This window comes from Aquarana catesbeiana, linkage group LG01 (assembly GCF_042186555.1).
Source record: "Aquarana catesbeiana isolate 2022-GZ linkage group LG01, ASM4218655v1, whole genome shotgun sequence".
Taxonomy (NCBI): domain Eukaryota; kingdom Metazoa; phylum Chordata; class Amphibia; order Anura; family Ranidae; genus Aquarana; species Aquarana catesbeiana.
In genome coordinates this window covers 674,857,433-674,885,239 of record NC_133324.1, presented here as the reverse complement: position 1 = coordinate 674,885,239, position 27,807 = coordinate 674,857,433, and the positions used below count along the sequence as shown (strand labels likewise).

Sequence of the window (27,807 nt, the reverse complement as noted above, 5' to 3'; positions counted from 1 at the left end):
CTGTAGGCTTTTCCAGAGTAGAATGGATAAACAATTTAATATTTTATATATTCTATGCAGAAAATATTTTTGTTTATGTAGACAGATGCATAGACAGACAGATTTAGATAAACAGACAGATATATAGAGATAATTTTCACTTTGTATGTTCACTTAGCTTATTGAGGTAATGCTGTGTTACCTTCAATCATTCACCTTCATTTTTACTTATTTATTTCCCTTGCAGTTAATTGGGTATTAGATGAACACAGTTTCACTATATTTACTCCTTTAGTAAATCAAGGCCATCATTTTAAGCAAAGTCAATATACTTTTATAGAAACCATTGCCATGCTCATGTATAGCTCCTCTGTAATTTAAACGTTTTCTCTAAAGCTGAAAACTCTTCCCCTATCCTCCTTTTCCATTTTCTAACCCAACAAATGTTCCAGTGTTGCAAACAATACAGTAGCTTACCCTGGCTCTGGCATCTACCAGGGCACCATTTCTGAGAAGGCAACGAACCACTTCAACCTGTCCAGCGCGAGCAGCCATGTGCAGAGCCGTCTCTCCCCGCTGCAAATACAGAGATGGAGATTGGTTAATATGCCTGAAAAACTATTTATGTTTTACTGAAACAAAAAGCTGAAACATTTTGTAGAAAGTTCAGTACATAAAAAAAACAGATATTTACCAATAATATCTAATTACTGAAAACAAAATATTAACATGAGGAGATAGAAGAACTATATGTGTCAACTATTTGTATAGATTTAGCGGGACATAATTAAAAATTATTCACATTGCATAATTGTCCCGGTATTCAAATAATAAATACATTCATGGCATATAATACTGTAATATCTTTATAGCAGTTTGGTACTTTTTCCACTGTTACTACTCTTTGGTAAATTGTTATGTTTACTGTGGTGTTGGAGTGGTGAGGACTGGGCACCAAGAGATGCTAGTCATAGGAACAAGGGCTGTATAATCAACATGTACTTGTCCTGTAGCATCAACATGCTCTGATGCGGAGGCTTCTGTTTAGTTTTTAAAGCAAATATTTAATGGAGCAGCCATCTATACTAGGTCACTTGCATTAATGAAAATATTGTATGTCGTATCAGTGCTCACCCCGGACATTTTGTGTATACAAGGTCTATCAGACAAAGTACCGCAAAGAGCACTGCTCCTACTGCTTTTTCTCATATGTCATACCTAATGAACTTAAATCAAAGCTGTGTTTTGCCTATGCAGGACAAAGCAATCTGTTCATTTTATTGTAGGCACTATGGGGGTTATTTAACAAAGATGAAGAGTGCAAAATCTGGTGCAGCTCTGCATAGAAACCAATCAGCTTCCAGGTTTTCTTATCAAAGCTTTATTGAACAAGCTGAGGTTAGACGCCGATTGGCTACCAAGCACAGCTGCATCAGATTCTGAGTGCACCAGCTTTAGTAAATGTCCCCCTATGGGTAGCGCTGTCTCTAACAACCTCCCCCCGCCCTTTCTCCAGTTGGCTACTTGATAGTAAAATATGCAATACTTTCCAGGTACAGCGATACACACCCTTAATACTACTTAACACTGCTGGTATATGGCGAACGGCTGCTCAGGTACCCATCACTGTTTTGTGGGGACAGCAAGAAAGTTCTAAGCCCAGTGTAAGTTGTGTTTTGCTATTAAACAGGGATTATTCTTTTCACTCCCAGCAGCTGAAATAAATTATGGGTAGTAAAGCATGTGCAGATGATGGGGCCACTATTAAAATGATTGTTTTGTTAAAGTGTGTGTTTTACCACAACACACCATAATGTATGAAATTTAGTGCAGTGAATTGTGATGTTGTTAATTTAGAATGGCACCTCAATACACAAGTACAATAGATCCCATTGGTCTGCATTGTGGTGCACCACAGCACACATGCTCTAGATCGGTTTTTAGTCTGTTACCATGCGTTGGCAGCCTGTTTAAAAGTGATTGGGCTACCTTAACTCAATACATGTTAACGTTTGAAATACTTTACAGTGACACACTGCAAAGGTATCAAACATTCACATGTGAAAGAATTCACAGATTACGGCCTAAGATGGTTATTGCCCTGCAGCTAAACAGCTCTGTATCAAGAAAATAAATTCATCTCCCATGTCCCTATAGAAGACTGTTGTGCTTCTATTCAGAACGGTGTATAAGAAGGGATGGGTAGACACACATGTTTTTATTACAAATACCAAGCGCTGGTCTGCATAATAAATAATCTCTAATTGCAAGGAAAGAATGCAATATTGTTAACTGGTTGCATTTAGCCATTTAAACAGTTTCTCATTTTAAAATACCTCTTCTTTCCAGAAAAGAATTCCTTTTTAAATTTCAGACAACATTCCCAAAATTGCAACCAGAAATTCTGAGCTGTTGGTTTGACAGCTGGAAATTTCTAGTAAGAGCAAAAGGGGGAGTTGGGTGGCAGCAGAGGGAGATGAATGGGCCCTGTGTACTTTGGTTAAGAATATTTGTTATGGGGGCTGGATCATGCATGGATGGCTGGCCATCGTCAACTGAGTGAAGGCCCCTTCATCGTCTTATAAGAATTTGAGAGACCAGAAAGTTCCATGCACAAGGATACTTTTCTTAACAAAGAGGGGAAACAAGAGCAAGAGGTGTTTATTTTACTGTGGAGATAGTACACAAAAATGTTGCACTGGACAACATATGACTAAATGCAGGCTCTTCAAGCGACAATATTAAAATTCAGAAAAATAAATGATTCCTGTATGATGGTGTATATCAATTGTACTATTGCATTTGCCAATTTAAAATAATCACATTATTTGCTTGCTGACAGATCTAATCCAATTATTTTTTAAATTAGCAACTAAATAGTATAGGCCTGGAGCTGAAGCGCAGCATAAGAGTAGAGCCAGCATGATGGGGTTTTCCCTATAAGGCTATAGCAAGGTGGGGGTTGTTAAGAAAGTGATACAGTTGGTAGGAGGGTCAAGTATCAGGAGAGATATGATAAGAGGTACCCATTGGAGGATCATAGGGTGGGGCAGGGTGTGGCTGGGTGGTCCTAATGAGTTGCTAGGTGGGTGTTGGTCTGTCAGTATCACTTTGAATTTGGACAACAACCGAGAAGATTCTCTGAGTGTTTAGCTGTGTCTGGCAGTTAACTGAATTAAGATGGAGGATCTTGACAATATGCTGGCCAGGATTCGCGCGGCAGCGGTTGCCAATGGACCGCATTGGCTACGTGATCAATTGTCTGGACTGTTGCCGGAGTCAGGGCAGGTAATTGCTACACCTGCCCCTTCTACTACAGGCGCTAGGAGGTCAAGGCCTCCTGAGCGTTTGAGCCCTGAAATGACTCCGAGGGGGTGTCGCTGTGCTGGGAGCCCAGTAATGGACCCTTCAGCTTCCGCAGCCAAGAGAACGCCTTCTCAGCAGGCTAACGGAGCTGGGAGGAATCCTCATCACAGGCGTCCCCCGGGGGTAAGAAGTGGGTCAGCCATACGATCTCACCCCCCTTCTACAGCTTTACGGCTGCCTCTGCGGGTGCTGCTCCCGCCGTTAGAGCAGCCCTGCGGGGGAGAGTGCGTTCACCCAGTGCCGGCCTGATGCCTGGGACGGCTGGGACTGTCAACAGACGAAGCGGAGGTTACCAGAGGGGAGCCGGTGCCGAGCCTACAGTTCAGCCGGACCTGCACACAGCTTCTGTCACAGGTCCTAGGCAGAGAGCGCAGCGGGGGATGAGGAATTCGAAGGAGAACGGAGCGGCGGCCTCCGGTGACGTCATAGGCCAGCGCCTGTCAGCGCCTGTACGGGCGTGATACATGAAGAGGCAGATCGGTCGGAGGGAGAACTGTCAGCGTCTGAGGAAGGAGAGGAGGGGGCGCATGCCGGTCCAAGGAGAAGAGAAGATGATCAGCTGCAGGGATCCGGAGTGACGGCTGAGCGGTCTGGGCAGCCTGGTAAGTATTATCCATGTGTGTCTTATGTGTCTGCTGTTATGTCGTCTGAGTCAGATGTTAGTACAGGAATGTTGTCACAGGGACAGGTACAGGGGAAGGGGGCTCTGTGGCTGAGGAAGGACAGCGAATTATGGGGGGGGGTGCTGTGATGGGCATAAGACTCTGCTGTTCGGGAGATAGCCTTGCAGGACACGGCTGTGAGGGGTGGGTCCTTGCTAGGGGTGCCGTCGGTGGTGCCAGCAACGGCAGCCAGGATGACTGGTGTGGCTGGACTGCTACAAGCGTTCATGGCAGGTTTCAGTGAAGTGCTAGCCAGGTGCGACACGGGGACAAGTGCGACTGGGGTTGTTTCCACGGCATCTAGGGCGACTGGTGTTGTTTCCCCGGCGTCGGCATCGACAGCTGCGCAGTCTCCGCTAATTGCATCAGGGGATGTGGCCAGCCAGGGCTCGCCTGGGGGGCTAACGGGAGGGGTATCGGTGACTTCCCCCCAGTAGGGGGCAGGCGGTGGTGGCTACGTCATCCGCAGAGGCATCATCGCAGAGCTCAGCCAAGGCGGCTGAGGAGGGTAAGAAGTCCACAGGGACACCGAGGGTGTGCGTTTAGCGGACGCGGCTAAATGCGAAGTATATGTGTGCTTCGAGGGACCGCTGGGATCTCACTTGAAACAGGAAGTGTGTGATAGGATTTGGAAAGGTGAGTACGTGGAGATATTCTCCCTGTTACACCTAGAAAAGTTTAACCTGGACAAGGTCAAGCCGGATGAGAGTAAGAAGGAGGAAGAGGAGAAGAGGCGATACCGGCTTATTCCCAGGACTTTTGGGAATTGGCTACAGGCGTTCAATATTCTTGCCAGTGTCATCGGCGAGAAGTCTCCAGATCAGTGCTCCGCGCTGTTTTGTTACGCGGATGCTATTGGTGAGGCGCAGAGGGTGTACAGGGGAGTGTCCTGGTTGCGTTACGATGAACAATTCCGTCAACGCAAGGCGCTCAGGCCATCAATTAGGTGGGACCACAAGGATATCAGCTTGTGGATGAAGTTGATGACCCAGGCGAGGGCAACAAACACCCCCTTTTCAGGGGGGGCTGGTGGGGGAGCAGGAACCGCGTCACCATCGGCCGGAAAGTGGAAAGGTTTCTGTTGGCAGTTCAATGAAGGGAACTGTAGATTTGGGGGATCATGCCAGTTCCGACATGAATACTCAGGCTGCGGGGGATCTCATCCACTTGCGAAATGCTTCAAACAAAACAAAGGTAAGTCTGGTGAAGCTGGCAAGAGGGAGGACGCCGGTGAAGGTGGAAAAACTGGCTCCATTCCTAAGTAGGTATCCTGATCAAACGGTAGCACAGCTTCTTTTACATGATTTTTATGTAGGTTTTAGGATCCCTTGCACTTTATCCGGTGTTCCTCCTGTCCCTGCTAATTTGTTGTCGGCACGACAACACCATTCGGTGGTGTCGGAGAAATTGGCTAAGTAAGTGGCTTTGGTTATGATGGCAGGCCCTTTCGAAACGCCCCCTGTAGCGGAGTTGGTTGTCTCTCCGTTGGGAGTGGTTCCCAAGAAGGAACCCAATTCTTTCCGGTTGATCCACCATCTTTCATATCCGCATGGTTTGTCGGTTAATGATGCCATTGACCACAAGTTTTGTACGGTCTCTTAAGCATCTTTTGACAAGGCGGATAGTTGGGTTCGGAAGTTCAGCAAGGGGGATCTTTTGGCGAAGACGGATATAGAATTGGCTTTTCGCCTTCTTCCAGTGCATCCAGACAGCTTCCGTTTGTTGGGCTGCATGTGGGAGGGTCATTATTTTGTCGATCTCTGCCTGCCTATGGGTTGTGCTGTATCTTGTTCACTTTTCGAAACATTCAGCTCCTTTTTGGAATGGGTGGTGAGGGATGTGTCCGGTTTGCATTCCATAATTCACTACCTGGACGATTTCTTGGTGATTGGCCCTTCGACGGGCAGGGGGTGCCATATTCTGTTGGCCACGTTGCAATACGTTTTTGAGTTATTTGGTGTACCTTTGGCGCAAGACAAAACTGAAGGGCCGGTCACCACGCTGAAATTTCTGGGGATTGTGATTGACATGGTGTGCATGAAATGCCGGCTCCCCTTTGATAAGGTGGAGGACATGCAGGCAGCAGTGTCCTTTGCCCTCGGCAGCAACAAGATTCGTTTGCGTTCCTTGCAGTCATTGTTGGGCAAGTTGAATTTTTCATGCCGCATTATGCCCATGGGCAGGATCTTCTGCAGGCGCTTGGCTTCGGCCACGTCGGGGGTCAAGGCACCGCACCATTTTGTGCGTTTGTCTAAGGCACACAAAGATGATTTGTGGTTATGGCAGTTGTTCCTAGCACAGTTCAATGGTAGGTCATTGTGGATGGATGAAATGGTTTCTGCGTGCGACTTGGAGCTTTATACGGATGCGGCCGGGGCAGTCAGTTACGGAGCAATCTTGGGGAGTCAGTGGAGTGCTGGTGAATGGCTGGACTCATGGCGCAAGGCGGACTTACTGGGTAATCTGGTGCTGTTGGAGCTATTTCCCATTGTGATGGCGGTGGAAATTTGGCAGCAGGAATTTAGGAACAAACGGGTTCTTTTTCTGGGGATTGTACAGGCTATTAACAAAATTTCCGCTTCTTCCCCACCGGTGGTGCGTTTTTTGAGGCATTTAGTGCTGTTATGTTTGTGTTTGAATTGTTACGTTCGTGCTGTTTATGTGCCGGGTGTGACCAATAATGTGGCTGATGCTTTGTCTCGCTTACAGTGGGACAGATTCAGAATGTTGGCGCCGGGAGCAGAGCGACATGGCAGGCCTTGCCTGGACCACTTATGGGACATCGCATTCGAACGGTAACAAGGCTCATCAAGGATTCTGTGTACACGGCTACGTGGACCGCATATGAGAAGGTTTGGGGGGAGTGGCTTGCACTCGAACGGGAGGTAGGTGGATGTGCTAGCGAAGGTGATTATTTGTGCTTGGTGCTAGAATTCATTGGCAGGAATGTGGAAGGTGGAGTTTCCGCATCCAAATTGGGTCAGAAAATGTCGGGCTTGGCTGTTTGGTTTCAATTGTCTGGGGTTGGGGATGTTACCAAGCATGCTTTGGTAAAACGGGTTTTGCGGGGCTACAGGCGGGGTAAGAACACAAGGGATTCCCACCGCCCGGTTTCATTCAGCATGCTAGGGGCTATCATAGGTGTCATGGGTGAGGTTTTTTCCTCGCCTTACGAGGCTGCGCTTTTTAAAACGGCATTTATTTTGGCGTTTTTTGGGGCGTTCAGAATTGGAGAATTGGTGTGCAGGTCAAAACGGGGTGGTGGTGGTTTGGACTGGGCTGATGTGATGCTTAGGGGTGAAGTGGTGTCCCTTTTCATTTGCAGGTCCAAAACCGACCAAGGTGGTAAGGGTACATGGGTTACTTTGGGGGAGGTAAGGGGCTCACCCTTGTGCCCTGGTCGGGCAGTTCGGGAATGGTTGGAGGTCAGGGGCACGGACCGCGGTCCTTTGCTCCAACATATTAATGGGTTTGCATTGTCTAGGTTTCAGTTTGGGGCTGTTTTCAAGAAGTGTCTCCTGGCTGCGGGTTTTTTCGACACACAATTACTCCTCCCATTCTTTCAGAATTGGAGCAGCCACCGAAGCGGCCCGATGGGGCCTGGAAGACAAGCTGGTGCATCAACTTGGTAGATGGGAGTCACAACGTTTTCGACTGTATGTGCGGCCTCATCTATTGTGAGTTTGGATAGGTCGTAGGTAAGCACGGTTAAGTGGGGGAAGGAGATCAGGTTTTACGTGTGTTTCTGTTTCTTGTGTTTTTCTTACATGTTGTGGGCGATCAATTGTTGGTTTCTTGTGGTGTGTGTTGGTGCTGGGGATTTGTGTTTTTTATGTTTTGTGTTACTTTACAGGTTCGGAATGTTTGGTGTGGATCCTGGGCCATTCTTACGTTTTCTGGGGGGCTAAGAGGGCCGAGGTTAGGCAGGATGGTCGTCAGTTGGGATTCTCCAGAGAACGGGTCAGGATCAGGTGGATCGGGGTCAGGGGTATGTTGTGGTTGGGGGTTCTTCCAGAAGTGCACCATTACGCCAGGCTTGACAGGCCCCCTGACGTACTTCTACTTCATGTGGGAGGAAATGATTTGGGGCTCCGGGCGTCCAGGGAATTATGCAGAGACATTAAATATGATCTCTTAAGATTGCGTACCCTGTTCCCGGACACAATTGTAGTGTGGTCGGACATGGTGGCCAGGGCCTCTTGGCGTTTGGCTGTATCTGTGGAGCGGATTAATAGAGCCAGGATCAAGATCAATAAGGCTGTAGCAAAATTTTTTGTCCGCAACGGCGGTTTGGCGATTCGTCACAGGGAATTGGAGCAAGATCCGTGGTTGTACTAGAGAGGGGACAGGGTTCATTTGAATGCAGTAGGGATTGACCTTTGGTTCCTGGGCTTGCAAGACGGCATTCAAAGAGCTCTGTGGGTGTGGCGGGCCACCCAGGCGTAAGGTTTCACGCCGGGCGTCTTGGCAGAGGTTGTAGGGTTTTTGAAGGAGGGGATAGTGGATTTCTTTGGAAAAAGATGGGTTGGGCCCATCTATGATAGGAGTGTACCTCCCCTAATAAGGGCGGGAGTAATAGTTGGCTGTATTGGCTGGTGAATTTGCCTAAATTTGTGCCAGAGCTGGCATAAAGCACGGCTGGGGGCCGTAATAGGCGAGGTAGTGCCAGATACAGAAATTTGAGCAGTCAAGGGTGCCTTCAATAATCCTATGCAGTTTTTTCAAGTCAGTTATTTCTTTTATTAAAGTTTTGTTATGGTTTGTTTTTTGTGTAATAAAGAGGCTGCTATGGCCATTTTAACCCAAAAACAAGTTGTCTGGCTCAATTATTGTAATTTGGTAAGGTGGTAATTGGGTATTGGGTGATGGCATACAGCCGATAATGTGGGCAATACCCCAATCAAGTATAGGCCTGGAGCTGAAGCGCAGCATAAGAGTAGGGCCAGCATGATGGGGTTTTCCCTATAAGGCTATAGCAAGGTGGGGGTTGTTAAGAAAGTGATACAGTTGGTAGGAGGGTCAAGTATCAGGAGAGATATGATAAGAGGTACCCATTAGAGGAGCATAGGGTGGGGCAGGGTGTGGCTGGGTGGTCCTAATGAGTTGCTAGGTGGGTGTTGGTCTGTCAGTATCACTTTGAATTTGGATAGCAACTGAGGAGATTCTCCCACCCTCCCTCCCTAATTTTTTCGTATGATATTGGGGGAATGTGATGTTTATTTGTGTGGGAAAATTTTGCGGGGATTGTATAGTGTCATAGCAGATGGCAGAGGTCGTAGGGTTTTTGAAGGCGGGGATAGTGAATATCTTTGGAAAAAGATGGGTTGGGCCCATCTATGGTAGGGGTGTACCTGCCCTAATAAGGGCGGGAGTAATAGTTGGCTGTATTGGCTGGTGAATTTGCCTAAATTTGTCCCAGAGCTGGCGTAAAGCACGGCTGGGGGCCGTAATAGGCGAGGTAGTGCCAGATACAGAAATTTGAGCAGTCAAGGGTGCCTTCAATAATCCTATGCAGTTTTTTCAAGTCAGTTATTTCTTTTATTAAAGTTTTGTTATGGTTTGTTTTTTGTGTAATAAAGAGGCTGCTATGGCCATTTTAACCCAAAAACAAGTTGTCTGGCTTAATTATTGTAATTTGGTAAGGTGGTAATTGGGTATTGGGTGATGGCATACAGCCGATAATGTGGGCAATACCCCAATCAAGGGTTTTGCTTACAAACAAACCAATGAATCCTCTCATATATGGGAAGGGTTATACATAAAAATATACTGTAAGCTGCAGTGGGGCACAAAATGGCACGGGTGATAAACAGATGCTTTGAAGAAAGATAACATGCTGGCACTAGACCACAATTTGTAGAAATGCAAATGTCTGCCTTGTCTGTTTTAAGTAATAGAGTTTCCTTAAAGCAATATTATTCTAAAACATTTTCATAGATTTCAGAATTTACCAATTCTTAGATGTAGTGGCTGCATTCGTTTTCTTTCATACAAACTTTTTTTTTTTGCTTTATTATCACCTGGTGATCTGGTCAGTAACTATTTTATTTTTCAACTTCCTTTAACAGACCAAGCTGTCATGCAAAAGTAGCACTGAGACAATCCATTGAACACTGACAGAGATGCATACAATGGTCAGCTTTTATTCATAAATGTAGAACCTTTATACCAAAAGTTACCTGGAGATCAGCTAATTTGTTTGTTATGTCCATTTAAATTTGCTGGTGCATCTAACACTACCCTCTCTCCAGACTGACAATGCTGCTGTTCAAAGGTGTCTCCATTGTTCTTCCAGTGCAGTGGAGACACCCCAAGACAGGAAGTATGTTACTGGTCAGATCACCAGATGAAGATAATAAGGTAAAAAAGTAAAAAGAAATAAAATAAAATAAAATATAAAACAAATGCAGCCTCCACATTTAGAGACTGGTAAGCTGCAATATACTATATTACATTTTGTTTATTGGGTTTAATACTGCTTTAAGCTTTCAGAGTAGAAGATTTTAATAAACAGACATTTTGACAGTAGAATACACTGCTATACAGGTGCATCTCATAAAATTAGAATAGCATCAAAAAGTTAATCTATTTTAGTAATTCAATTAAAAAAATGAAACTCATATGTTTTATATAGATGTGTTACACACAGAGTGATACTGTATATTTCAAGCATTTTTTTAAATTTAATTTTGATGATTATGGCTTATAGCTAGTGAAAACCCCAAAACCAGTATTTCAGAAAAACAGAATATTACATAAGACCAATAAAAAAGGATTTTAAATACAGAAATGTTGGCTAACTGAGAAGTGTTTCCGTGTACTCAATACTTTTGCATGAATTACTGCATCAAAGCAGCGTGGCATGGTGGCGATCATCCTGTGGCACTGCTGAGGTGTTATGGAAGCCCAGGTTTCTTTGAAGGTTTTCAGTTGATCTGCATTGTTGGGTCTGGTGCCTCTCATCTCCCTATTGACAATACCCCACAGATTCTATTTGGGGCTTAGGTCAGACCAGTTTGCTGGCCAATCAAGCACAATGATACCATGATCATTAAACCAGGTAGCAGTGGCATCAATAGGGCTGGTGTCACCTGGTGCGAGAAAACATGGTGTCACCCCCCCCCCCCCCCCACAATAACCTCTTCCCAATATATTTTTACCCTACTGTTTTTTCTCTGTTCTCCCTTCCTGCCCTTTTCTCTCTCTCTCTCTCTCTATTTGTCTTTCTATATCTCTCTTTTCTCTCTCTCTATCCATCTTTCTTGTTCTTCCTATCTCTTCTTCCTCTCCCTATATTTGTCCCTGTCCCCCCCTCCCCACCTCTCTCTCCAGGGCTGGATTTACATCGCAGGAGCCTATAGGCACTGGACTCTGAAGCCCCCCCCCACACACACACACACACAATTTTATTATACACATTGAAAATCTACTGACAGAATGCATTTTTTTCTGAGAAGCTGAGATGACAGAGTGCTGCCCGATATTGTGGAGAATGAAATGTACATTTTGTATACTTCAAACAAAGGTTGTACAAAAAAGGGGGGGGGCAGTACGACGCACTGAACTGTGCATCACACTGCCCCCTAGCAGCCTGCAATGCATAGCGGCTGGAGTGCCAAATTGCTCCGGCTGCTCTGTGATTTCATGCTGTTTTAGTGTGAATTAGCCCTAAGAGGGAAAGAGGGGTTGGAGGGATAGAGACAGAAGGGGGGAGTGGTAGAAGAGATAGGAACAGGAGGGAGAGAGATGGGGTAGATGGGAAAGTAGGAGAGAGATAGAGAAAGTGGGGAGAGAGGCAGGGGTCTGAGAGAGAAAGAAGGGGTGAGAGAGGGAGATGGAAGGGTGAGGGAGGGGTGAGAGAGGAAAGTGGGGGGTGACAGAGAGGAGGGGTGAGAGAGAGCGGATGGTTGAGAGAAGGGGTGGGGGTGAGAGAGAGAGGGGGATAAAAGAGGGGAGAGAGAGGGGGAGGGGGGTGAGAGAGGGGGTTGAGAGACAGAGGGGGTGGGGGTGAGAGAGAGAGAGGGAGTGGGGGTGAGACAGAGAGAGTGGGGGGTGAGACACAGAGAGGGGGGTGGGGGGTGAGACAGAGAGGGGCGAGGCTCCTCCCTCCTCACCTTGCCCCGGATCCTTACCCTTCAGTCGTTTCCTGCACATCCTGTCCAGGCACACAGCCGGCTCTGCCACCCTCACTGGAGGCACAGACAGCACAGCTTGAGGCTTTATCTGTGGGAATGGCATGTGCTGGGTGTGTGCCCCGATCGAGTGTTCAGTGCTGCGTACTGTAAGGATCACCTAATGCTCAGTCCCCTCATTTGCTCCTTCACTCTGGTCTCTTCCTTTATCCCGACGGTCAGCCTCCTCCTGGTTCCTTGAGTCCTTCCTTACTGCCTATATTATCTCTGCCTCTCATGAGTCCCCCTACTGATCTCCAGCCGGTGCTGCCTCTGTCACCAGCAAGAGCGATGTACTGCCCTTGTGTCTCCAAAGCGCAACAGCCATGCAATATCCGCATGCCATCCGGGCCTGGTGTCACCCCTCTGGCAGGTGTCACCTGGGTGCGGGCTGCACCCACCGCACCCCCATAGCAACGCCACTGCCAGGTAGTGGTACTGTGTGGGCAGATGATATGGCTCCCCAAATCATCACTGACTGTGGAGACATCAAACTAGACCTCATGCAACTTGGATTCTGTGCCACTCCACTCTTCCTCTAGACTCTGGGACCATGATTTCCAAATGAAATGCAAAATTGTTCACAGTCCATGATGATTTGGAGAGCCATGTCATCTGCTGGTGTTGGTCCACTGTTTTATCAAGACCAAAGTCAGCGCAGCCCTCTACAATGAAATTCTAGAGCACTTCATGCTTCCCTCTGCTGATCAGCTTTATGAAATGCTGATTTCATTTTCCTGCAGGACTTGGCACCTGCCCTCAAAAGTACCAATACTTGGTTTAATAATCATGGTATCACTGTGTTCAATTAGCCACCAAACTCGTCTGACCTAAACCCCATGGAGAATCTGTGGGGTATTGTCAAGAGAAAGATAAGAGACACCAGACCCAACAATGCAGATGAACTGAAAGACACTATCAAAGAAACCTGGGCTTCCATAACACCTCAGCAGTTCCAAAGTCTGATCGCCTCCATGCCACGCCGCATTGATGCAGTAATTCATCCAAAGGAGCCCTGACCAAGTATTGAGTGCATACTATACCGTACATGAACATACTTCTCAGTAAGCCAACATTTCTGTATTAAAAATCCTTTTTTTTATTGGTCTTATGTAATATTCTAATTTTCTGAGATACTGAATTTTGGGTTTACACTAGCTATTAGCCATAATTATCAAAATTAAAAGAAAGAAATGTTTGAAATATATCACTCTGTGTGTAACACATCTATATACAACATATGAGTTTCATTTTTTTAACTGAATTACTGAAATAAATTAAATTAGGCTGCGAATAGAACTGTGCAACAAAAAATAACGTAAAAACAGCTTAGGTAGTCAATTTAAAGAAAATCAGTCCTGACCAGCACTGTATACATATGGAAAATGAATAACAAAAAGCTTACAAGCATTTGAAACGATTACAAATCAATATGATAAGCAGCAGAAAACATAAATATGCTTGACATATCCTGTTTTTTAACTCTATCATCAACTCAAATCTTTTGAGAACTTATAGCTCTTACTAAGTTTCGCTGATCCTTGAACTTTTTAATAGAGTTATATTGACTATTTTACCAATGTTTGTATTAACTACGGTATACATCTGCAGATTGCATTAAACAGTCTGGAATACACAGTAGTGGATAAGCGTGTCAGAAGTTGTGCCCCACTGCACGTGTTGGAAGACACCTGGACCCATCTATAATTAAAATATCATTTTCGAATGGCTGCAATAACAGGCTTTCTAGTTAGACACAATGGATTACAGAAAGCAGACAAAACTATACGTCTTTTACATACATAAATTAGCTATGGACACAAACATTTTCAATGAGTAACACTGAAATGTACATTACAGCTTTTTTATAAAGCTACACAAATCAAGTCAGTTATATAAGCTGGCCAACATAAATAGCATTGTTTTGCCTATTCTGAGTAATTTAAGCAGTAAGTAATCTCTGTGTATATTTATATAGATTTGAGAGCAAACCACATTGTAGCAGCACTGCTGCCTTACAGCACTAGGTTCCTGGGATACAGTTTTAACAGGGAGCTAATAGCAGGGAGCACATAACTATCTCTGTGTTCATTTGTTTCCACAATCCAAAACCCTAAGGTTTAACTGTTTTTTGTCTTAAAGTCCCACTATATTTAGCAGTTTAAATCTGACTGGATACACAGGACATACAAGCACATATAAAGCAATCACAGGATGATGACGGCCACAGCTGTTCGTAGGTGTTCACATGCAACCACATAAGCAACAATTATCTACAGTTAAAGTGGTCTAAACCTAAGTTTGGGCGAAACCTGCTCCCAGCCTCATGTCAAATACTAACTAGCCTGTACAGGAAACATATCTATACTTATATCACCCGCAACAAAATTATAAAGACCACAAAATTATTATACTGTATATATGATGCAGCAAACTTATGCAATTGCTACAATAATATGTATGACAATCCACCCCAAAAAAGTGCAAATGCAAATTCAAATCTCATATGAATATATCAAATTCATGTAGACATGAAATGTGCAAATATACAGAATAATATACAAATACTGTATCAACATGTAAAAAATATATATGGACAAAACCATGCATAAAGTGCAAGTCCCAAATACACAGCAGGTAACAAAGGCCACTATAGAGGCGTCGATAGCAAACCAATTACCTAAAAATGATCAACTGCCTCATGACCCAACCTATGTGAGATTGCAGTGTATAATGAAGACACATCCACCATGGCCAAAATGCATCCCTGTTGCCAATGAACATTCTGCAAAATATTTATCACATGTTTAGTGTCCTTAAAAAAAGTTGGAGTTCCCATCACCAGTGGTTGCAAATTTTAGTCTATGTATTTTCCAGTCCTAGATTATACAGAATCAATTACACGGATGATGGAATGACCTGGTAGATTCTCTAAACTTTTATGAACTTTTGGTAAGCAGTACATGACAGGTATCTTAGGGGGCAGTGATACTGAAAAAGCCTTTTCCTTCTTATTCCATCCCTATACCCTCCTATCAATTATCAACCTAAGATCAATTCTATACGCCAAAGTAGGGTTACTGCATCTTACAAAATTCTCTGCATTTCGCCATCATACGTATCTTTATCCATAATGACAATTCCCCCTATCTTATCCACAGGGCAGATCACAACATCACTCCTAGCACAAATGCTTCAAGCCTACTTGCACATTTTTGGGGGCTTTCTCTTTTCTAATATTCATGGAGTCCAAGTCTTTCAAAACAAGGTCCCTAAATAATGACAGGGACGGGGGACCTTCCCAGGAGGGTTTAGGTGATTGGTTTGCTATCTTTCTAACTGTTACATATATTTTGGACTTGCACTTTATGCATGGATTTGCACATATATATTGTTTACATGTTGATAATTGCACATTATTCTGTATATTTGCACATTTTTGTTATTTCTGCATGAATATGATATATTCGTACGAGATTGAATTTGCATTTGCCCTTTATTTTTGAGGTGGATTGTCATACATATTATTGTAGCAATTGCATAAGTTTGCTGCATCCAAGATATGTTAATTTTGTGGTCTTTATAATTTTGTTATGGGTGATATAAGTCTTTTATTTTTATTTCGCACTGCACTTATGGCTTATTATTTGGTTATACTCCGTATCTGAGTATAGTGGCAGCAGTTTATTTTTGATAGTTTTAGGCCCTAGCGTGAATTTTCAATTAGGTTTTTGTGATATACTTACCTATTCTAGGGGCGCTCTGGTCCAGTCAGGTGATCGGCTCTCAGCTCTGGCTTCAGGGAAGAGTTGGGAAAGCTGACAACAGATACCCCATAGTAGGCCTATGGGTGGTGTCACCACCCAGGCACTACAGTTGTTGTCCCTGCTCTCTCCTCTCCCCTAAAGTCAGCACTGGGAGCTGATCATGTGACCAGGCCGGATCGCTCCTAGAATAGTTAGTATAGGACTAAAAACTGAGGTGGGAGCAGGTTTAAGATTAGATAGATTTAGTCCAGATTTCTACTTTAAGGACAGATGATCAGCTTTGAACTCAATCGGTTTAGATCCAGAGGTGTTCATCTCTCCTAACCACAGGTAATTGCCTCATGTGCTATTACATCTGAACACTAGTAGACAACTCATTGCTTTGTATGAGCTAAGCGCCTGAAAGTTTCTGCAACCGCTTGTGAATCCAGCTGCAGGAATCGGCTGAATTCTTGCCGCAGGTCAGGTTAAAATGCTGTGTGGATAAGGCCTTACTGTTGGTTTTCCTTAGAAAGCATTCACTGCCTGAAAAAAGATTGCTCCCTGCCACCATGCTGCAAAGAGGGACCCTTGCTCTCTGCGTAAAAATAGTGGTCTCTCTACAGTGGCCCAGCATGCCCCCTGCTGAAATAGAGTTCTCCAATTTGCAGGAGGAATAAGGTTTGCTTATTGTTGGCTTTGGCTGTCTTCTAAAGAACACAAAACATAAGATTTTGCACACCTTTTGTTTTGATGCACTGGGAATGCAATTAGCCAAATGTAAACTAGAAGTTCAATTGGGCTTTAACTGTCTCTTATAAAGAGATTAGAGTGTATGCTGCACTGTGTAAGAAGTACTCTTCAAGGTGCTGTGGAAAATGCTGGCATTATAATAATAAAATACAGCAACTGACATGCAGGTCAACAGGTTAGGTAGTTTCCTCACAAAGAAAAACACCTGGTGAAATTATACAATTGTCAAGTAAGCTGTAAAATGCACATTAAAACTAGTCATTTAGTTTACTGTAAGACATACTCACAATGTTAGTGACATCTGGAGAAGCTCCATTCTGCAGCAGAAGGAGGACTATGTTCAAGTGGCCCATGAATGCAGCCACATGTATTGGAGTGAGACCAGACTGTGGAACAAACCAACAGGCATTTTACTCCCCTGCACAACACCAAGGTGGGCTTCCACATTTACAAAAGAGCAGAAGAATAAGAGGATAGAGAGAAATGATAGTGGATATTACAAGTAAAATGAGACAGAGACAGGACAGAGAAAGCAGGAAATAGGGTGGCAGATTTTTTGATCTAAGAAAACCTGTTCTACCTCTGTTATAGCTTGAATTGAAGCCCCATATTTCACTAGCAGTTCCATAACTTTGATACGGTTTTTCTTGCAGGCAATGTGCAATGGAGTAAAACCATTCTGTTTAGAGAAACAACCTGTTAGGAAAACCCATGCACACTTCACACTCAAAAAACAAACAAACATGCAGCTCTCAGAAGAAGCAACGGTGAAAAGTAGAATGTGAGTGAAAACCACAGTAGTGTTCTGCAGCCAATGCAACACGATGGCAGTCAACAACTACATCAATTCAGATGTTTGAAGTAAGCAATATAGAGTTGTCTTCAGTGTCTGGTGTTAATTGTCTCAAGATGATTATAAAGGATCAGATGATGATTATAAAGGAACAGTACCGTATACCTCCGCAAACCTTTCTCAAGTGAAAATGCATAGTAGTAAATTGTTGCCACAAGACACAGACATTACTGGGGGTGTCTAGAGTGCACATAGACACATCTAGCTTGCCTGACTACTGGCTTTAGCTAGATTGTTAGTAAACATCTCACCATCATCTTAAAGTCTTAAATCTCAAGTGTGTGTGTGTGTGTTTGCGAGGGGTCTTCAAAAAGTTTCTGCACTTTTTTATATTTAATAGCGTTATAAAAAATGTGGAAACCTTTTGAAGAACCTATATATATATATATATATATATATATATATATATATATATATATAAACACACACACACACGTACAATACAAAGTCCAGTAGAAAGAAGCACGCAGATCACTTTACCAGAGCGCGGGCATTGGGATTTGCTCTTTTGTCCAGGAGAAGTTTTGTGACACGGTAATGTCCACAATGTGCTGCAACGTGCAGAGAAGTGAGATAATCCAGGGTAACATCATCCACGGGTGCCTTGTGCTGTAAAAGGTGCTTGACACATTCCACATGATCTCCTTGAGCAGCCATATGTAGTGGAGAAAGTCCATTCTGCATTTGATCATAAAACAAATTGTACAATCAACAGTAGCTATGATTTTAATGGTCAGTGCAACCCAAAACAAAGTAATGTGTCAGCCATGATCCCTGTAGCCAATTAAAAAAAATATGAGGAAAAACATATTTTTGTGCTGTCTATAGGAAAACATCTAAGAAATAATGAAAGGATATGACTAATTCATACTGACCACACAAGTACTTCCTTTTCTTATATATATCATCTCTCTATATTTTTACAATCCTGATTTTCCCAGTAAAAAGATACTCACTTCAACCTAAGTACATCAGTGACACATTCAGAGCTTCAATTTCCTACCAAGCTTCTTGCTGTCACCTCTGGTGGATTCTACATACACATTTATATGCAGAACGAACTGGTGACACAAGTAGCCCAGCTGCATTTAGTCTCTTAGACTGTCATAGTTGTTCTGGGAGTAGGAAAACGTGTACAGCAGTGAAGATTAACCGCAGATCGAACTCTGCTCCACTACCAAATCAGAAAATCAGTTTTGAGTGGCACTGCACTTAAAAACAATTAACTTGATCATTTACTATCATAAAATAACAATAACGTGTATCTAAGGCCTAAACATTCTCCTTTTTAGTTTTGAATAGAGTGGGAAAGAATTAGTACCCCTGTATATGTTACCACTAGGGGACGCACTCTTTCTATTTTTCCTGGTAACTATTAGGACTGAAAATAAAAGAAAATCCAAAGTTTTGAGTTGTCACCAAAACAAGAATACAAGGAAAATCTTCCAGTTGGGACAAGAATCGTTTTGTGTCAACTGTCTGAAAGGGCAGATTTCTTTGCATGTCTTGAATTATCTACAGGACAGAAAGTAGATCTTCCCATCTGGACACAAATAGTTTTATAAAAACCTGACAGGTATTTTACCCATTCCAGCACAGAGCCACAACAAGAATGAGGGGGCTTTCAAAATTATATTTTTTAAATACGCTAAAACTTTCATTAACTGGAAGAACAATAGATCTTGGCATCCTTTCGCCTTCAACTTCACATCATTTTCTTCCTATTTCAGAAGCTGCCTCCTAAAGGTATTTATATGTATAAATACCTTTAGAAGGCAGCTTCTGAAATAGGAAGAAAATTATGTGAAGTTGAAGGCGAAAGGATGCCAAGATCTATTGTTCTTCCAGTTAATGAAAGTTTTAGCGTATTTAAAAAATTTTAGAGTCTAACACAGAAAGCATAAAAAAACACATGCCTTGGTCCTTGCGAGAAGTGGTGCTCCTCTTTCTAGAAGTAACTCCACAGCTTGGTCATGTCCACTTCGTGCTGCACAGTGAAGCGGAGTAAGTCCGTCCTGAAACAGAATTACATGCCAGGATCGTATGAGTGGTTTTGAATGGGATTACATGAGAAACACACTTAACACACAGATCTAGTACATTTCATGGTTGTATATGTATGTACCATGTGTAAAAAAAGAATAAGTAAGAAGTGTTAGCTACGTACCTATGTTTTTGTTATGTTTTTTATAAAGTTTTATTCAGTTTTCACGAAACAACAAAGGAAAACACATATAGTATGTGTTCCAACTAGGAATAGGTATAACAGACAATACAGCATTACATACAGAAGAATTAGAGTGTATGGCAGGCCAAAACCTAGTTCTGGATAGAGCAAGAAAAGGGTTAAAACCCCTATCAGGCTTTTCTAGGACTCTGTTACAGAGACTTCCCCCTTACTTACTGTCCCAGTGGCAGCGGTTTTACCAAACAGGAAGTGATTAATGGTAGCAACAAAGACTGAAAACTTGTTTTATTTAGTAACGCAAGGGAAGGCCAAAACCCTGTCAGCAATTGTTACTGCTTTCTGTGTGCCTGCTTGGAAGATTATTTCTTTCTATTTGTCCTGGTGACCATTGTCATGGGGACTAAAAGTGAGGGAAATTTCAAAATTTGTCACTAGAACAGGAATAGAGGAGAACACTTCAAATAGAAACTCTACATTTAAGGAGAGCAATGCTTCTATCAGTGTACAGCTGTAAATATATACAATTAGGAGGAAGACTATGCTGCCCCTAAGAAAATGAGATTTTTTGAAGACAATAATATCTGTTAACAAGGTAAGCACACAATCACTGAAATAGTTTAAGAATTTGATTTATTAATACAAAAATATGATATAAAGTATAAAATCACAAAGTCAACATGATACATAGTTTATGAGTGATACTTGGATGTGAATTTTAGCAAGATGCTTGGATATGCAAAAGGCCTACATGTTTCGCAGTTTCCTGATTCTTCAAGGGTGTCGCATGCATCTATAAATTCATCTAGATTACATAAAACATCATTAGAAACTTGATTTATTGAAATCATAAATAATAATCATTTCCATGAAAAGGTGTGTAGCTTACCCAATCAGAGATTGCAAATGCTTACAAAGAACATGTATGGCGAATACTCATGGTCAAGAACCGGCTATCAGAGTCAGCCAGCTGGGACCACTACCCTGTGGAAGTCAGATCCATGAGGGTTGGATAGTGGGATGTCGGATCACGCAGTTACCAGGATATCAAAAGATTGTTACCGGAGCCAATAATCTAAAGATTTAAATTTAAAAAGAGCTATTTTTAGGAGTTAATAAATCATCAGCAAAAGTAAAAATAAAAAACAAAAAACATGAGGAAACATATGATAACACATATGTTTCAACCTAGAATGCTAATATACTTGAACGTTTATGGCAGTGTTTTAGCAACAGTCACAAATGATCCAGAATACAATGCAGGTGAACCAGGGGTGGCCCAGCCCAGGCCATCGGTGGCACACCAACAACATCTATACTCTGACCTGAACTTTAGGTGTCTATAGTTATAGGTGTATCCTTATTGGTGTCATCTCCTACGTGATTCGTTCATATTGTCTACAATCAATTAAATATATATCTCTATCAGGGGTTGTTACCCTTTCACCATTTCTCAATTATTTTTTAATTGCACTTTTTTTTTTTCCTGATATTTTGTATATATTTAGCACAACTAAGATATATATGTATTTTCATGTAAAACTAATATTCAGTTTATAAATTATTTTGTATTCCTTTAGATTTTTGAGATTGCTGATGTTGTATTGATGGTGTGGCGTCTCGTGCTCGCGGCGCGGCGATTCAGCCTCCTTGGACTATTAGTAATTAGTGGTGGTGTTTGGGCACCCCTGGTGGAGGATAGGGACACTTCTTTTCCCTTCCTCACTCCCTTCGCACACACTCGGCATGCATTTGTGGGTGCATGTGCATTGGTGGCTGTCATTGGCCTCCCGGGGCATGCGCTACTCAGGGGCTCCCGCACCGGAAGTGAAGTCGGGGTCATTTCTGACCCTTTACTTCCGGTGGGATCGCGCACTTTTAAGCAGATCGTGAGAGCGTTCTAACTGTCACATGTCTTAGATAGAGAGAGCATTGCACAGTGGGCGGACGCACATCCGTCGAGAAGTTGCGGCTTACTGGACATTTTACAGGTAATTGGGCTACACCTTCCCCTATTCATGCTATGCCAAATAGATAGAGGAACCAATATACTATCGTAGACATGCTGTTCGGCGCCTCTGCCTGCCTTGTTAGGCATGATGGAGTATGTTATTTGCTGCCGATTGATTAGATTATCATAATAAAGACCATGTCACAGTAATGCCGTCTCGTCCCTAAACCATAGCTGTACAATATAATACATTTTTTGTATTTAGATATTGCATCTTTTGAAACGAAAAATTGACGTTTTTTTCCTCCCCTCTGTTCCACTGATGGTTAGCCTTCTAGGTTTTTAGTGTCAATTTATTTATCATGATTATCTTTATATTTATATTTATATTTATTAGATTGACTTTGGCGTGTTTCATGTTGTTGGTTGCCACCTATGGCCCGGGCTGGGCCACCCCTGGTTCACCTGCATTGTATTCTGGATCATTTGTGACTGTTGCTAAAACACTGCCATAAATGTTCAAGTATATTAGCATTCTAGGTTGAAACATATGTGTTATCATATGTTTCCTCATATTTTTTGTTTTTTATTTTTACTTTTGCTGATGATTTATTAACGCCTAAAAATAGCTCTTTTTAAATTTAAATCTTTAGATTATTGGCACCGGTAACAATCTTTTGATATCCTGGTAACTGCGTGATCCGACATCCCACTATCCAAACCTCATGGATCTGACTTCCACAGGGTAGTGGTCCCAGCTGGCTGACTCTGATAGCCGGTTCTTGACCATGAGTATTCGCCATACATGTTCTTTGTAAGCATTTGCCATCTCTGATTGGGTAAGCTACACACCTTTTCATGGAAATGATTACTATTTATGTATTCAATAAATTAAGTTTCTAATGATGTTTTATGTAATCTAGATGAATTTATAGATGCATGCAACGCCCTTGAAGAAGCAGGAAACTGCGAAACATGTCGGCCTTTTGCATATCCAAGCATCTTGCTAAAATTCACATCCAAGTATCACTCATAAACTATGTATCATGTTGACTTTGTGATTTTATACTTTATATCATATTTTTGTATTAATAAATCAAATTCTTAAACTATTTTAGTGATTGTGTGCTTACCTTGTTAACAGATATTATTGTCTCCAAAAAATCCCATTTTCTTAGGGGCAGCATAGTCTTCCTTCTAATTTTATATTTTTACTTATCAATAGGGATTGGAGACACTTATCTGTATCTGTAAAGGATCCAACAATATTTATCTTTATACAGTGTACAGCTGTGTATTTCTCTTTGTACTAAGGTCCTGTTTGCACTCTTGTGGTACATTAGCACACATAAATCATTTCGCATTATGCCACGCATTATTGTGAGTATCATTGCGTTACTGCAGTGTGATGGTGTGAACTAGGCCTAAAAGTGAATCTGGGCTGTTGATTTCGACATCCCTGATGTGTATACTGGTGTGGAGGTGGAGACACTCCTGTGATATTTTTATGCCTAAATGTAAACAACCAATATTAACCATCCATTACAGTACTGCTATCAATTTGGGGTGCAGAGAGCCCCTGTATTATACTGAGCTGCTACTTGAAATTCTTAAATATCCAAGTCATACAGAAAAGTAAGAAAGTTCTTTATTTTGTGTTTTTGTGAGTTTTATCTCTCTAAAGCTGGGTTCAGATATCCATGGTGCGTTATCACATGATGGGGATTTAGGAGGAGCGACGAGCTGACGTCACCGCGCTACTGTGATCCCAGAAGGACGGACAAATGTGTATCAGCCAACCGGCTACTTTTTCTACATGCGATTTTATACTGTACTGTTGTAAGTGCTTATTCTTTATTCTTAATTAAAAGTTTTAAAAGTTTTTACACTATAGCGAGCTTTATGCTTTCTTCTCAAGGAATGTCACTGTATGAGATATCCTGAGGTGAACCTTATGCTATATGTGTTTGGAGGAGGACCGCAGTCATTACAGAATCATGCCTGTAGGCTGATCGGTAGTTGTGACCATTTCGTGCATGGTGGGATTTAAAATCTCTTCACTCTTCTTGGAGGAACAAAGGCCTTGGCTGGGTTTTAAGCCACAAGCGATACTGACCTCGTTCCTAAGGGGTCCGATTTAGCTGGTAAGCAGGCATTTCTGTTACGGTGGAGATCATGTCACATTGTGGGTGATAGATGGTGTTATTACCATGTGGATGATTCCCCTTTACCACCGTTGGACTGTGTGACTCATTCTATTAACACACTGGTGCAATATCACTTTGTGGAAGGACTTTTTCTTTTCTCGTTTATTAAGATATCATTTTTATCGTGCAAATAATTTTTTTCCTCATATATTATATGCGCAACCTCACTCACACTTTTTATTGTTTATTTCTGTGTCTATCTCACAGATCAGTTGCTGCTTTTCTTATCAAATGCATATTTTATTTACATTTTTTCTGAATTGTAGAGCATTTTTTTCTCTTTTTCATGTCGTGTTATCACATGAGTCAGGCCTTTTCACACTGATGCAATTTCATATGAGACTTAGGTAACACTGAATTGCATGACAATGCAAATAACATTGCTTCCAACTGTGTCAGTTCACATCAATGCAGCACAGCTATGATGCAACTTTGGGGAAGGGTGCTGTGCTACTTTGGTGCGATGCAGTGCAATTTTGTGGTCCATAGAGTTCAATAGAAATGCATGAAAATTGCATCTACGTGTGTTTTTGATGTGATTTTGAGTTCAATTTGTGCCGGTTAGAAGATGGCACCGGCCAGCATCCTAACAGCATTGAGTCATCCCTGGTGTCAGCAGAATTTAAACAAAGGGGCTGGCATTGAAAAAAAAAATAACAGCATGGGGGTCACCCTCAATCGATACCAGGCCCTTGGAGTCTGGTATGGATTTTAAAGGGGAACCCCGCACCAAAAAAAAAAATGACTAGAGTCCCCCCAAAAATCTTACTGTAGCTCTGGCCCACTGCTGACATGAAAGCTTTGGTATCTGATGTAAACAAAAGCAGTTAATTTATAGGATACAGCAGAAATCTGGAAGTAGAATACACGTTAGAATAGGTAACTTTTATATATACATCGGAAAAAGAATTCTGTTTTAAGTGTAGCGATATCTGTTCAGTAGTTAAATTAAATTTTTTCTCCCAATTTTAACAATATTTTTCTATGCATCAGAAATTAGTATTAGACCTAGAGAGAACAATATATACCTAGCTTATATACCTAGCTATAAGCTTACTAAGCTTGTGCTTTAATACATTTGTAGGAATATAAAGTGATTGCAAAATTTTGATTTTTTTTTTTTAAGTAACAAACAGGTTTATACTTACCTGCTCTATACAGTGGAATTGAACAGAGCAGCCCCAAACCTCCTCCTCTCAGGTCTCCTGACAGCGCTCCTGGCTCCTCCCCTCCGGTGAATGCCCCATAAAAAGACGCTTTCTATGGAGGTACTCATGTTTGCTCGCTCCGGAGCCTCTCTGTCTGCATCTCGGCCCTGCACCCTGTACCCTCGTCACTGGCTTTGATTGACAGCAATTGCCTCAGCAAAGCCTGTGAGACCAGGATGGGAAGGGAGAGAAGAGCTGCAGACGAGCACAGAGCTGGATCAAATGAAAGCTCAGATAAGTAAAAGGGGGGGGGGGGGTTGAGGTGGGATACTGATGCCTAAACATTAATGTTAAAGTGGAGTTCCACCCACTTTTACAACTCTTCAGCATCCCTCAGTAAACTGTGCACTGTAAACAAATTGGATATTTTTAATTTTTTTTTTCTCAGCATCTATTGTATATCTGCTGTATTCATTTTTCACTTCCTCCTCCCTGGCCGCAGCCCATCGCATCATTTCCTGTTTGCAATGCCTTCTGGGAAGGGACAGCAACTTCCTCTGAAACTGCCGTTGTATAGAAACCTGACCTGAAACCTATTACACTGCTTGTGCTGCACTGAGCATGTGCGAGATCTGCAAGGATGAGATCCAGGAAGAAATACAGTCTGGCTTCAGATGCCCACACTTAAGATGGCCACGGCCTGCTGTAAGTTTATAAAATAACGAACTACTGCTATGAACTAACAAAACAGACCTTAGTTTACAGACTAACTTTACTAGAATACATTAAGCTTGTGTATTATAGGGGTATTTTTATTTAAAAAGTATAATTTCGGCCGGAAGACCACTTTAAACATACTTTAGCTTCAGAACCACTTTAAACTGCCAATTGATTTAAGTAGGTTTAAAACAGCTGACTGAAGCAGGCTTTGGGGAGACAAGCACTACCATTGGGCAAAACTTCCCAACAGAATACAATAAACTCTTTCTCAATAAAAGTGGGAAAATCTATTTAACAGAGGTTTCATAGTGGACATGTTACAAAAATAATAACTACAAATGAAAAACTACTCTAACAGAAAAAATGAGTATATTATTATTACATGCATTATTGTGTTTAAGAAGATGAAAAGAAAAATACTGCTTCCACCTTCCATCTTCTCAGCTTTTGAAACATTAAAAAAAAGTAATCCATCAAATTTTAAATGTAAAAGCAGATCCAGACTTAAAGCTAAATTATTTAACAATTCCGTATTTTTAAGAGAACAAGTGCAACTTTATCATGTATAATTCATTTCTCAACAGATTTAAATCTTCATTAAGCACTGAATAATTTAGGTGGCTCCAAAACACTGCATGCTTTAGAAAGATTATTTACCCTCCATTATGTTCAAAAAGCAGTGTTCGCTGTGTGACCAACAGCCATCTCTGGTGCCCACTCCCCTCCAGATGTATCTGGACTAAATGTGTTTAACTGCAGACATTAGGATGGAAACTTAATGGGATGGTTACTGTAATGGAAATTTGTAAGTTCTGTATAAAATTGTATTGTATTTTGTATGTATCGCACACTGCCCTCACTGTGCACACAGCACTAATAAAGTTTTCATTACATGTTTACGTTCTTTCGAGTCCTGATTAGAATTAGCCTGCCTATGTAATGCCACTTGTTACCATAAACGTACAATCGTAATATTAATGTGATACCTACGTAATCATGTGTATAAAAACCTTCAATTGCGTCATAATAAAGCAGAACAGTTATTTGGAAAGATGCTGAGCGTATCTTTTGTGTCTGTTCCCTACTGCAGTAGTTATTATTAATTTGGAACCACTAATCAATATGAGGATAGGAGTTGCCTATCATCAGTTTAACCAAGTCAGTTACCAATAGTATACATTATAGAGAACACACTATACAAATATAGTTAAAGTAAAAATAGATATGGGTGTTTTCTGTAGAACTATATGCCTTGAAAACCATGTGCTACATGTGAAATGGTTGTTGGCCAGAATTGTCTAGTCTTATTCACTTTGTACCAGCAATAAAGGGAAGCCAGGAGTGCCATGTGTTTGTCCTTTCTCTTTGATATCCATTTTTTTGAGATACTGTACCTGGAACATTTTACCATGGGATGAGTTTGGAATCAATACTAATTATGGTCAACTTTCTTCATAAAGAGGGAATTAAATGTGGCCCCTAACATCAGCAACGATTACATTTGGTAATTTGCTACAGAAAGCTGTTAACGTCTGCAGACATGCAATAGGAGATGGTCAGAAACTGCAGATATCCTATAGGAGTTGTTGTAGAAGATATGCTTCAGGAGACAGTCATAGACTAGAGACACATCACATAAGACTGCTAGAGATCACTACCATTACAGTGCTTTAACATATTAATGCTTTCACATGTGTGCTCCCCAAAAACCTCTTGAAAAACCCTTGCACCACATTTGATATTTCTTTCTGTAATATACATGAAAGACTACTGTCTGCAAGGGCCCTGAGGGCAGCATCAAAAATGCTGCATGCTGGGCAACAGAGATATATACAATACTCACTTCTGTACCCGCTATTCACAGGTTTACATTGAGCACTCCCAGAACCCAGTAACAGTCACCTCTTTATGCTTGCACAAGGTGTCAGAATTGAAGTCTATGGGTAATCTCCTATAACTCAAGCTGAATGCAGTGCCTTGAAAAAGTATTCAGACCCCTTGAAATTTTCCACATTTTGTCATGTTACAACCAAAAACATAAATGTATTTTATTAGGATTTTATGTG

The 27,807-nt window shown here is 42.0% G+C and overlaps 1 protein-coding gene across 27 annotated transcripts in view; it reads right to left on the bottom strand.

The window, feature by feature from the left end:
- Window positions 1-27,807, bottom strand: part of ANK2 (ankyrin 2) — a 793,913-nt gene that overhangs the window by 175,568 nt on the left and 590,538 nt on the right. For all 27 annotated transcript variants that reach the window (XM_073602841.1, XM_073602877.1, XM_073602815.1 and 24 more), the window contains 5 exons: window positions 19,447-19,545; window positions 18,011-18,208; window positions 17,258-17,356; window positions 16,965-17,063; window positions 457-555 (listed from right to left, as the gene is read on the bottom strand). In XM_073602841.1, the coding sequence (XP_073458942.1) occupies window positions 457-555; window positions 16,965-17,063; window positions 17,258-17,356; window positions 18,011-18,208; window positions 19,447-19,545 (594 nt within the window). The remainder of the gene's footprint in view (window positions 1-456; window positions 556-16,964; window positions 17,064-17,257; window positions 17,357-18,010; window positions 18,209-19,446; window positions 19,546-27,807) is intronic.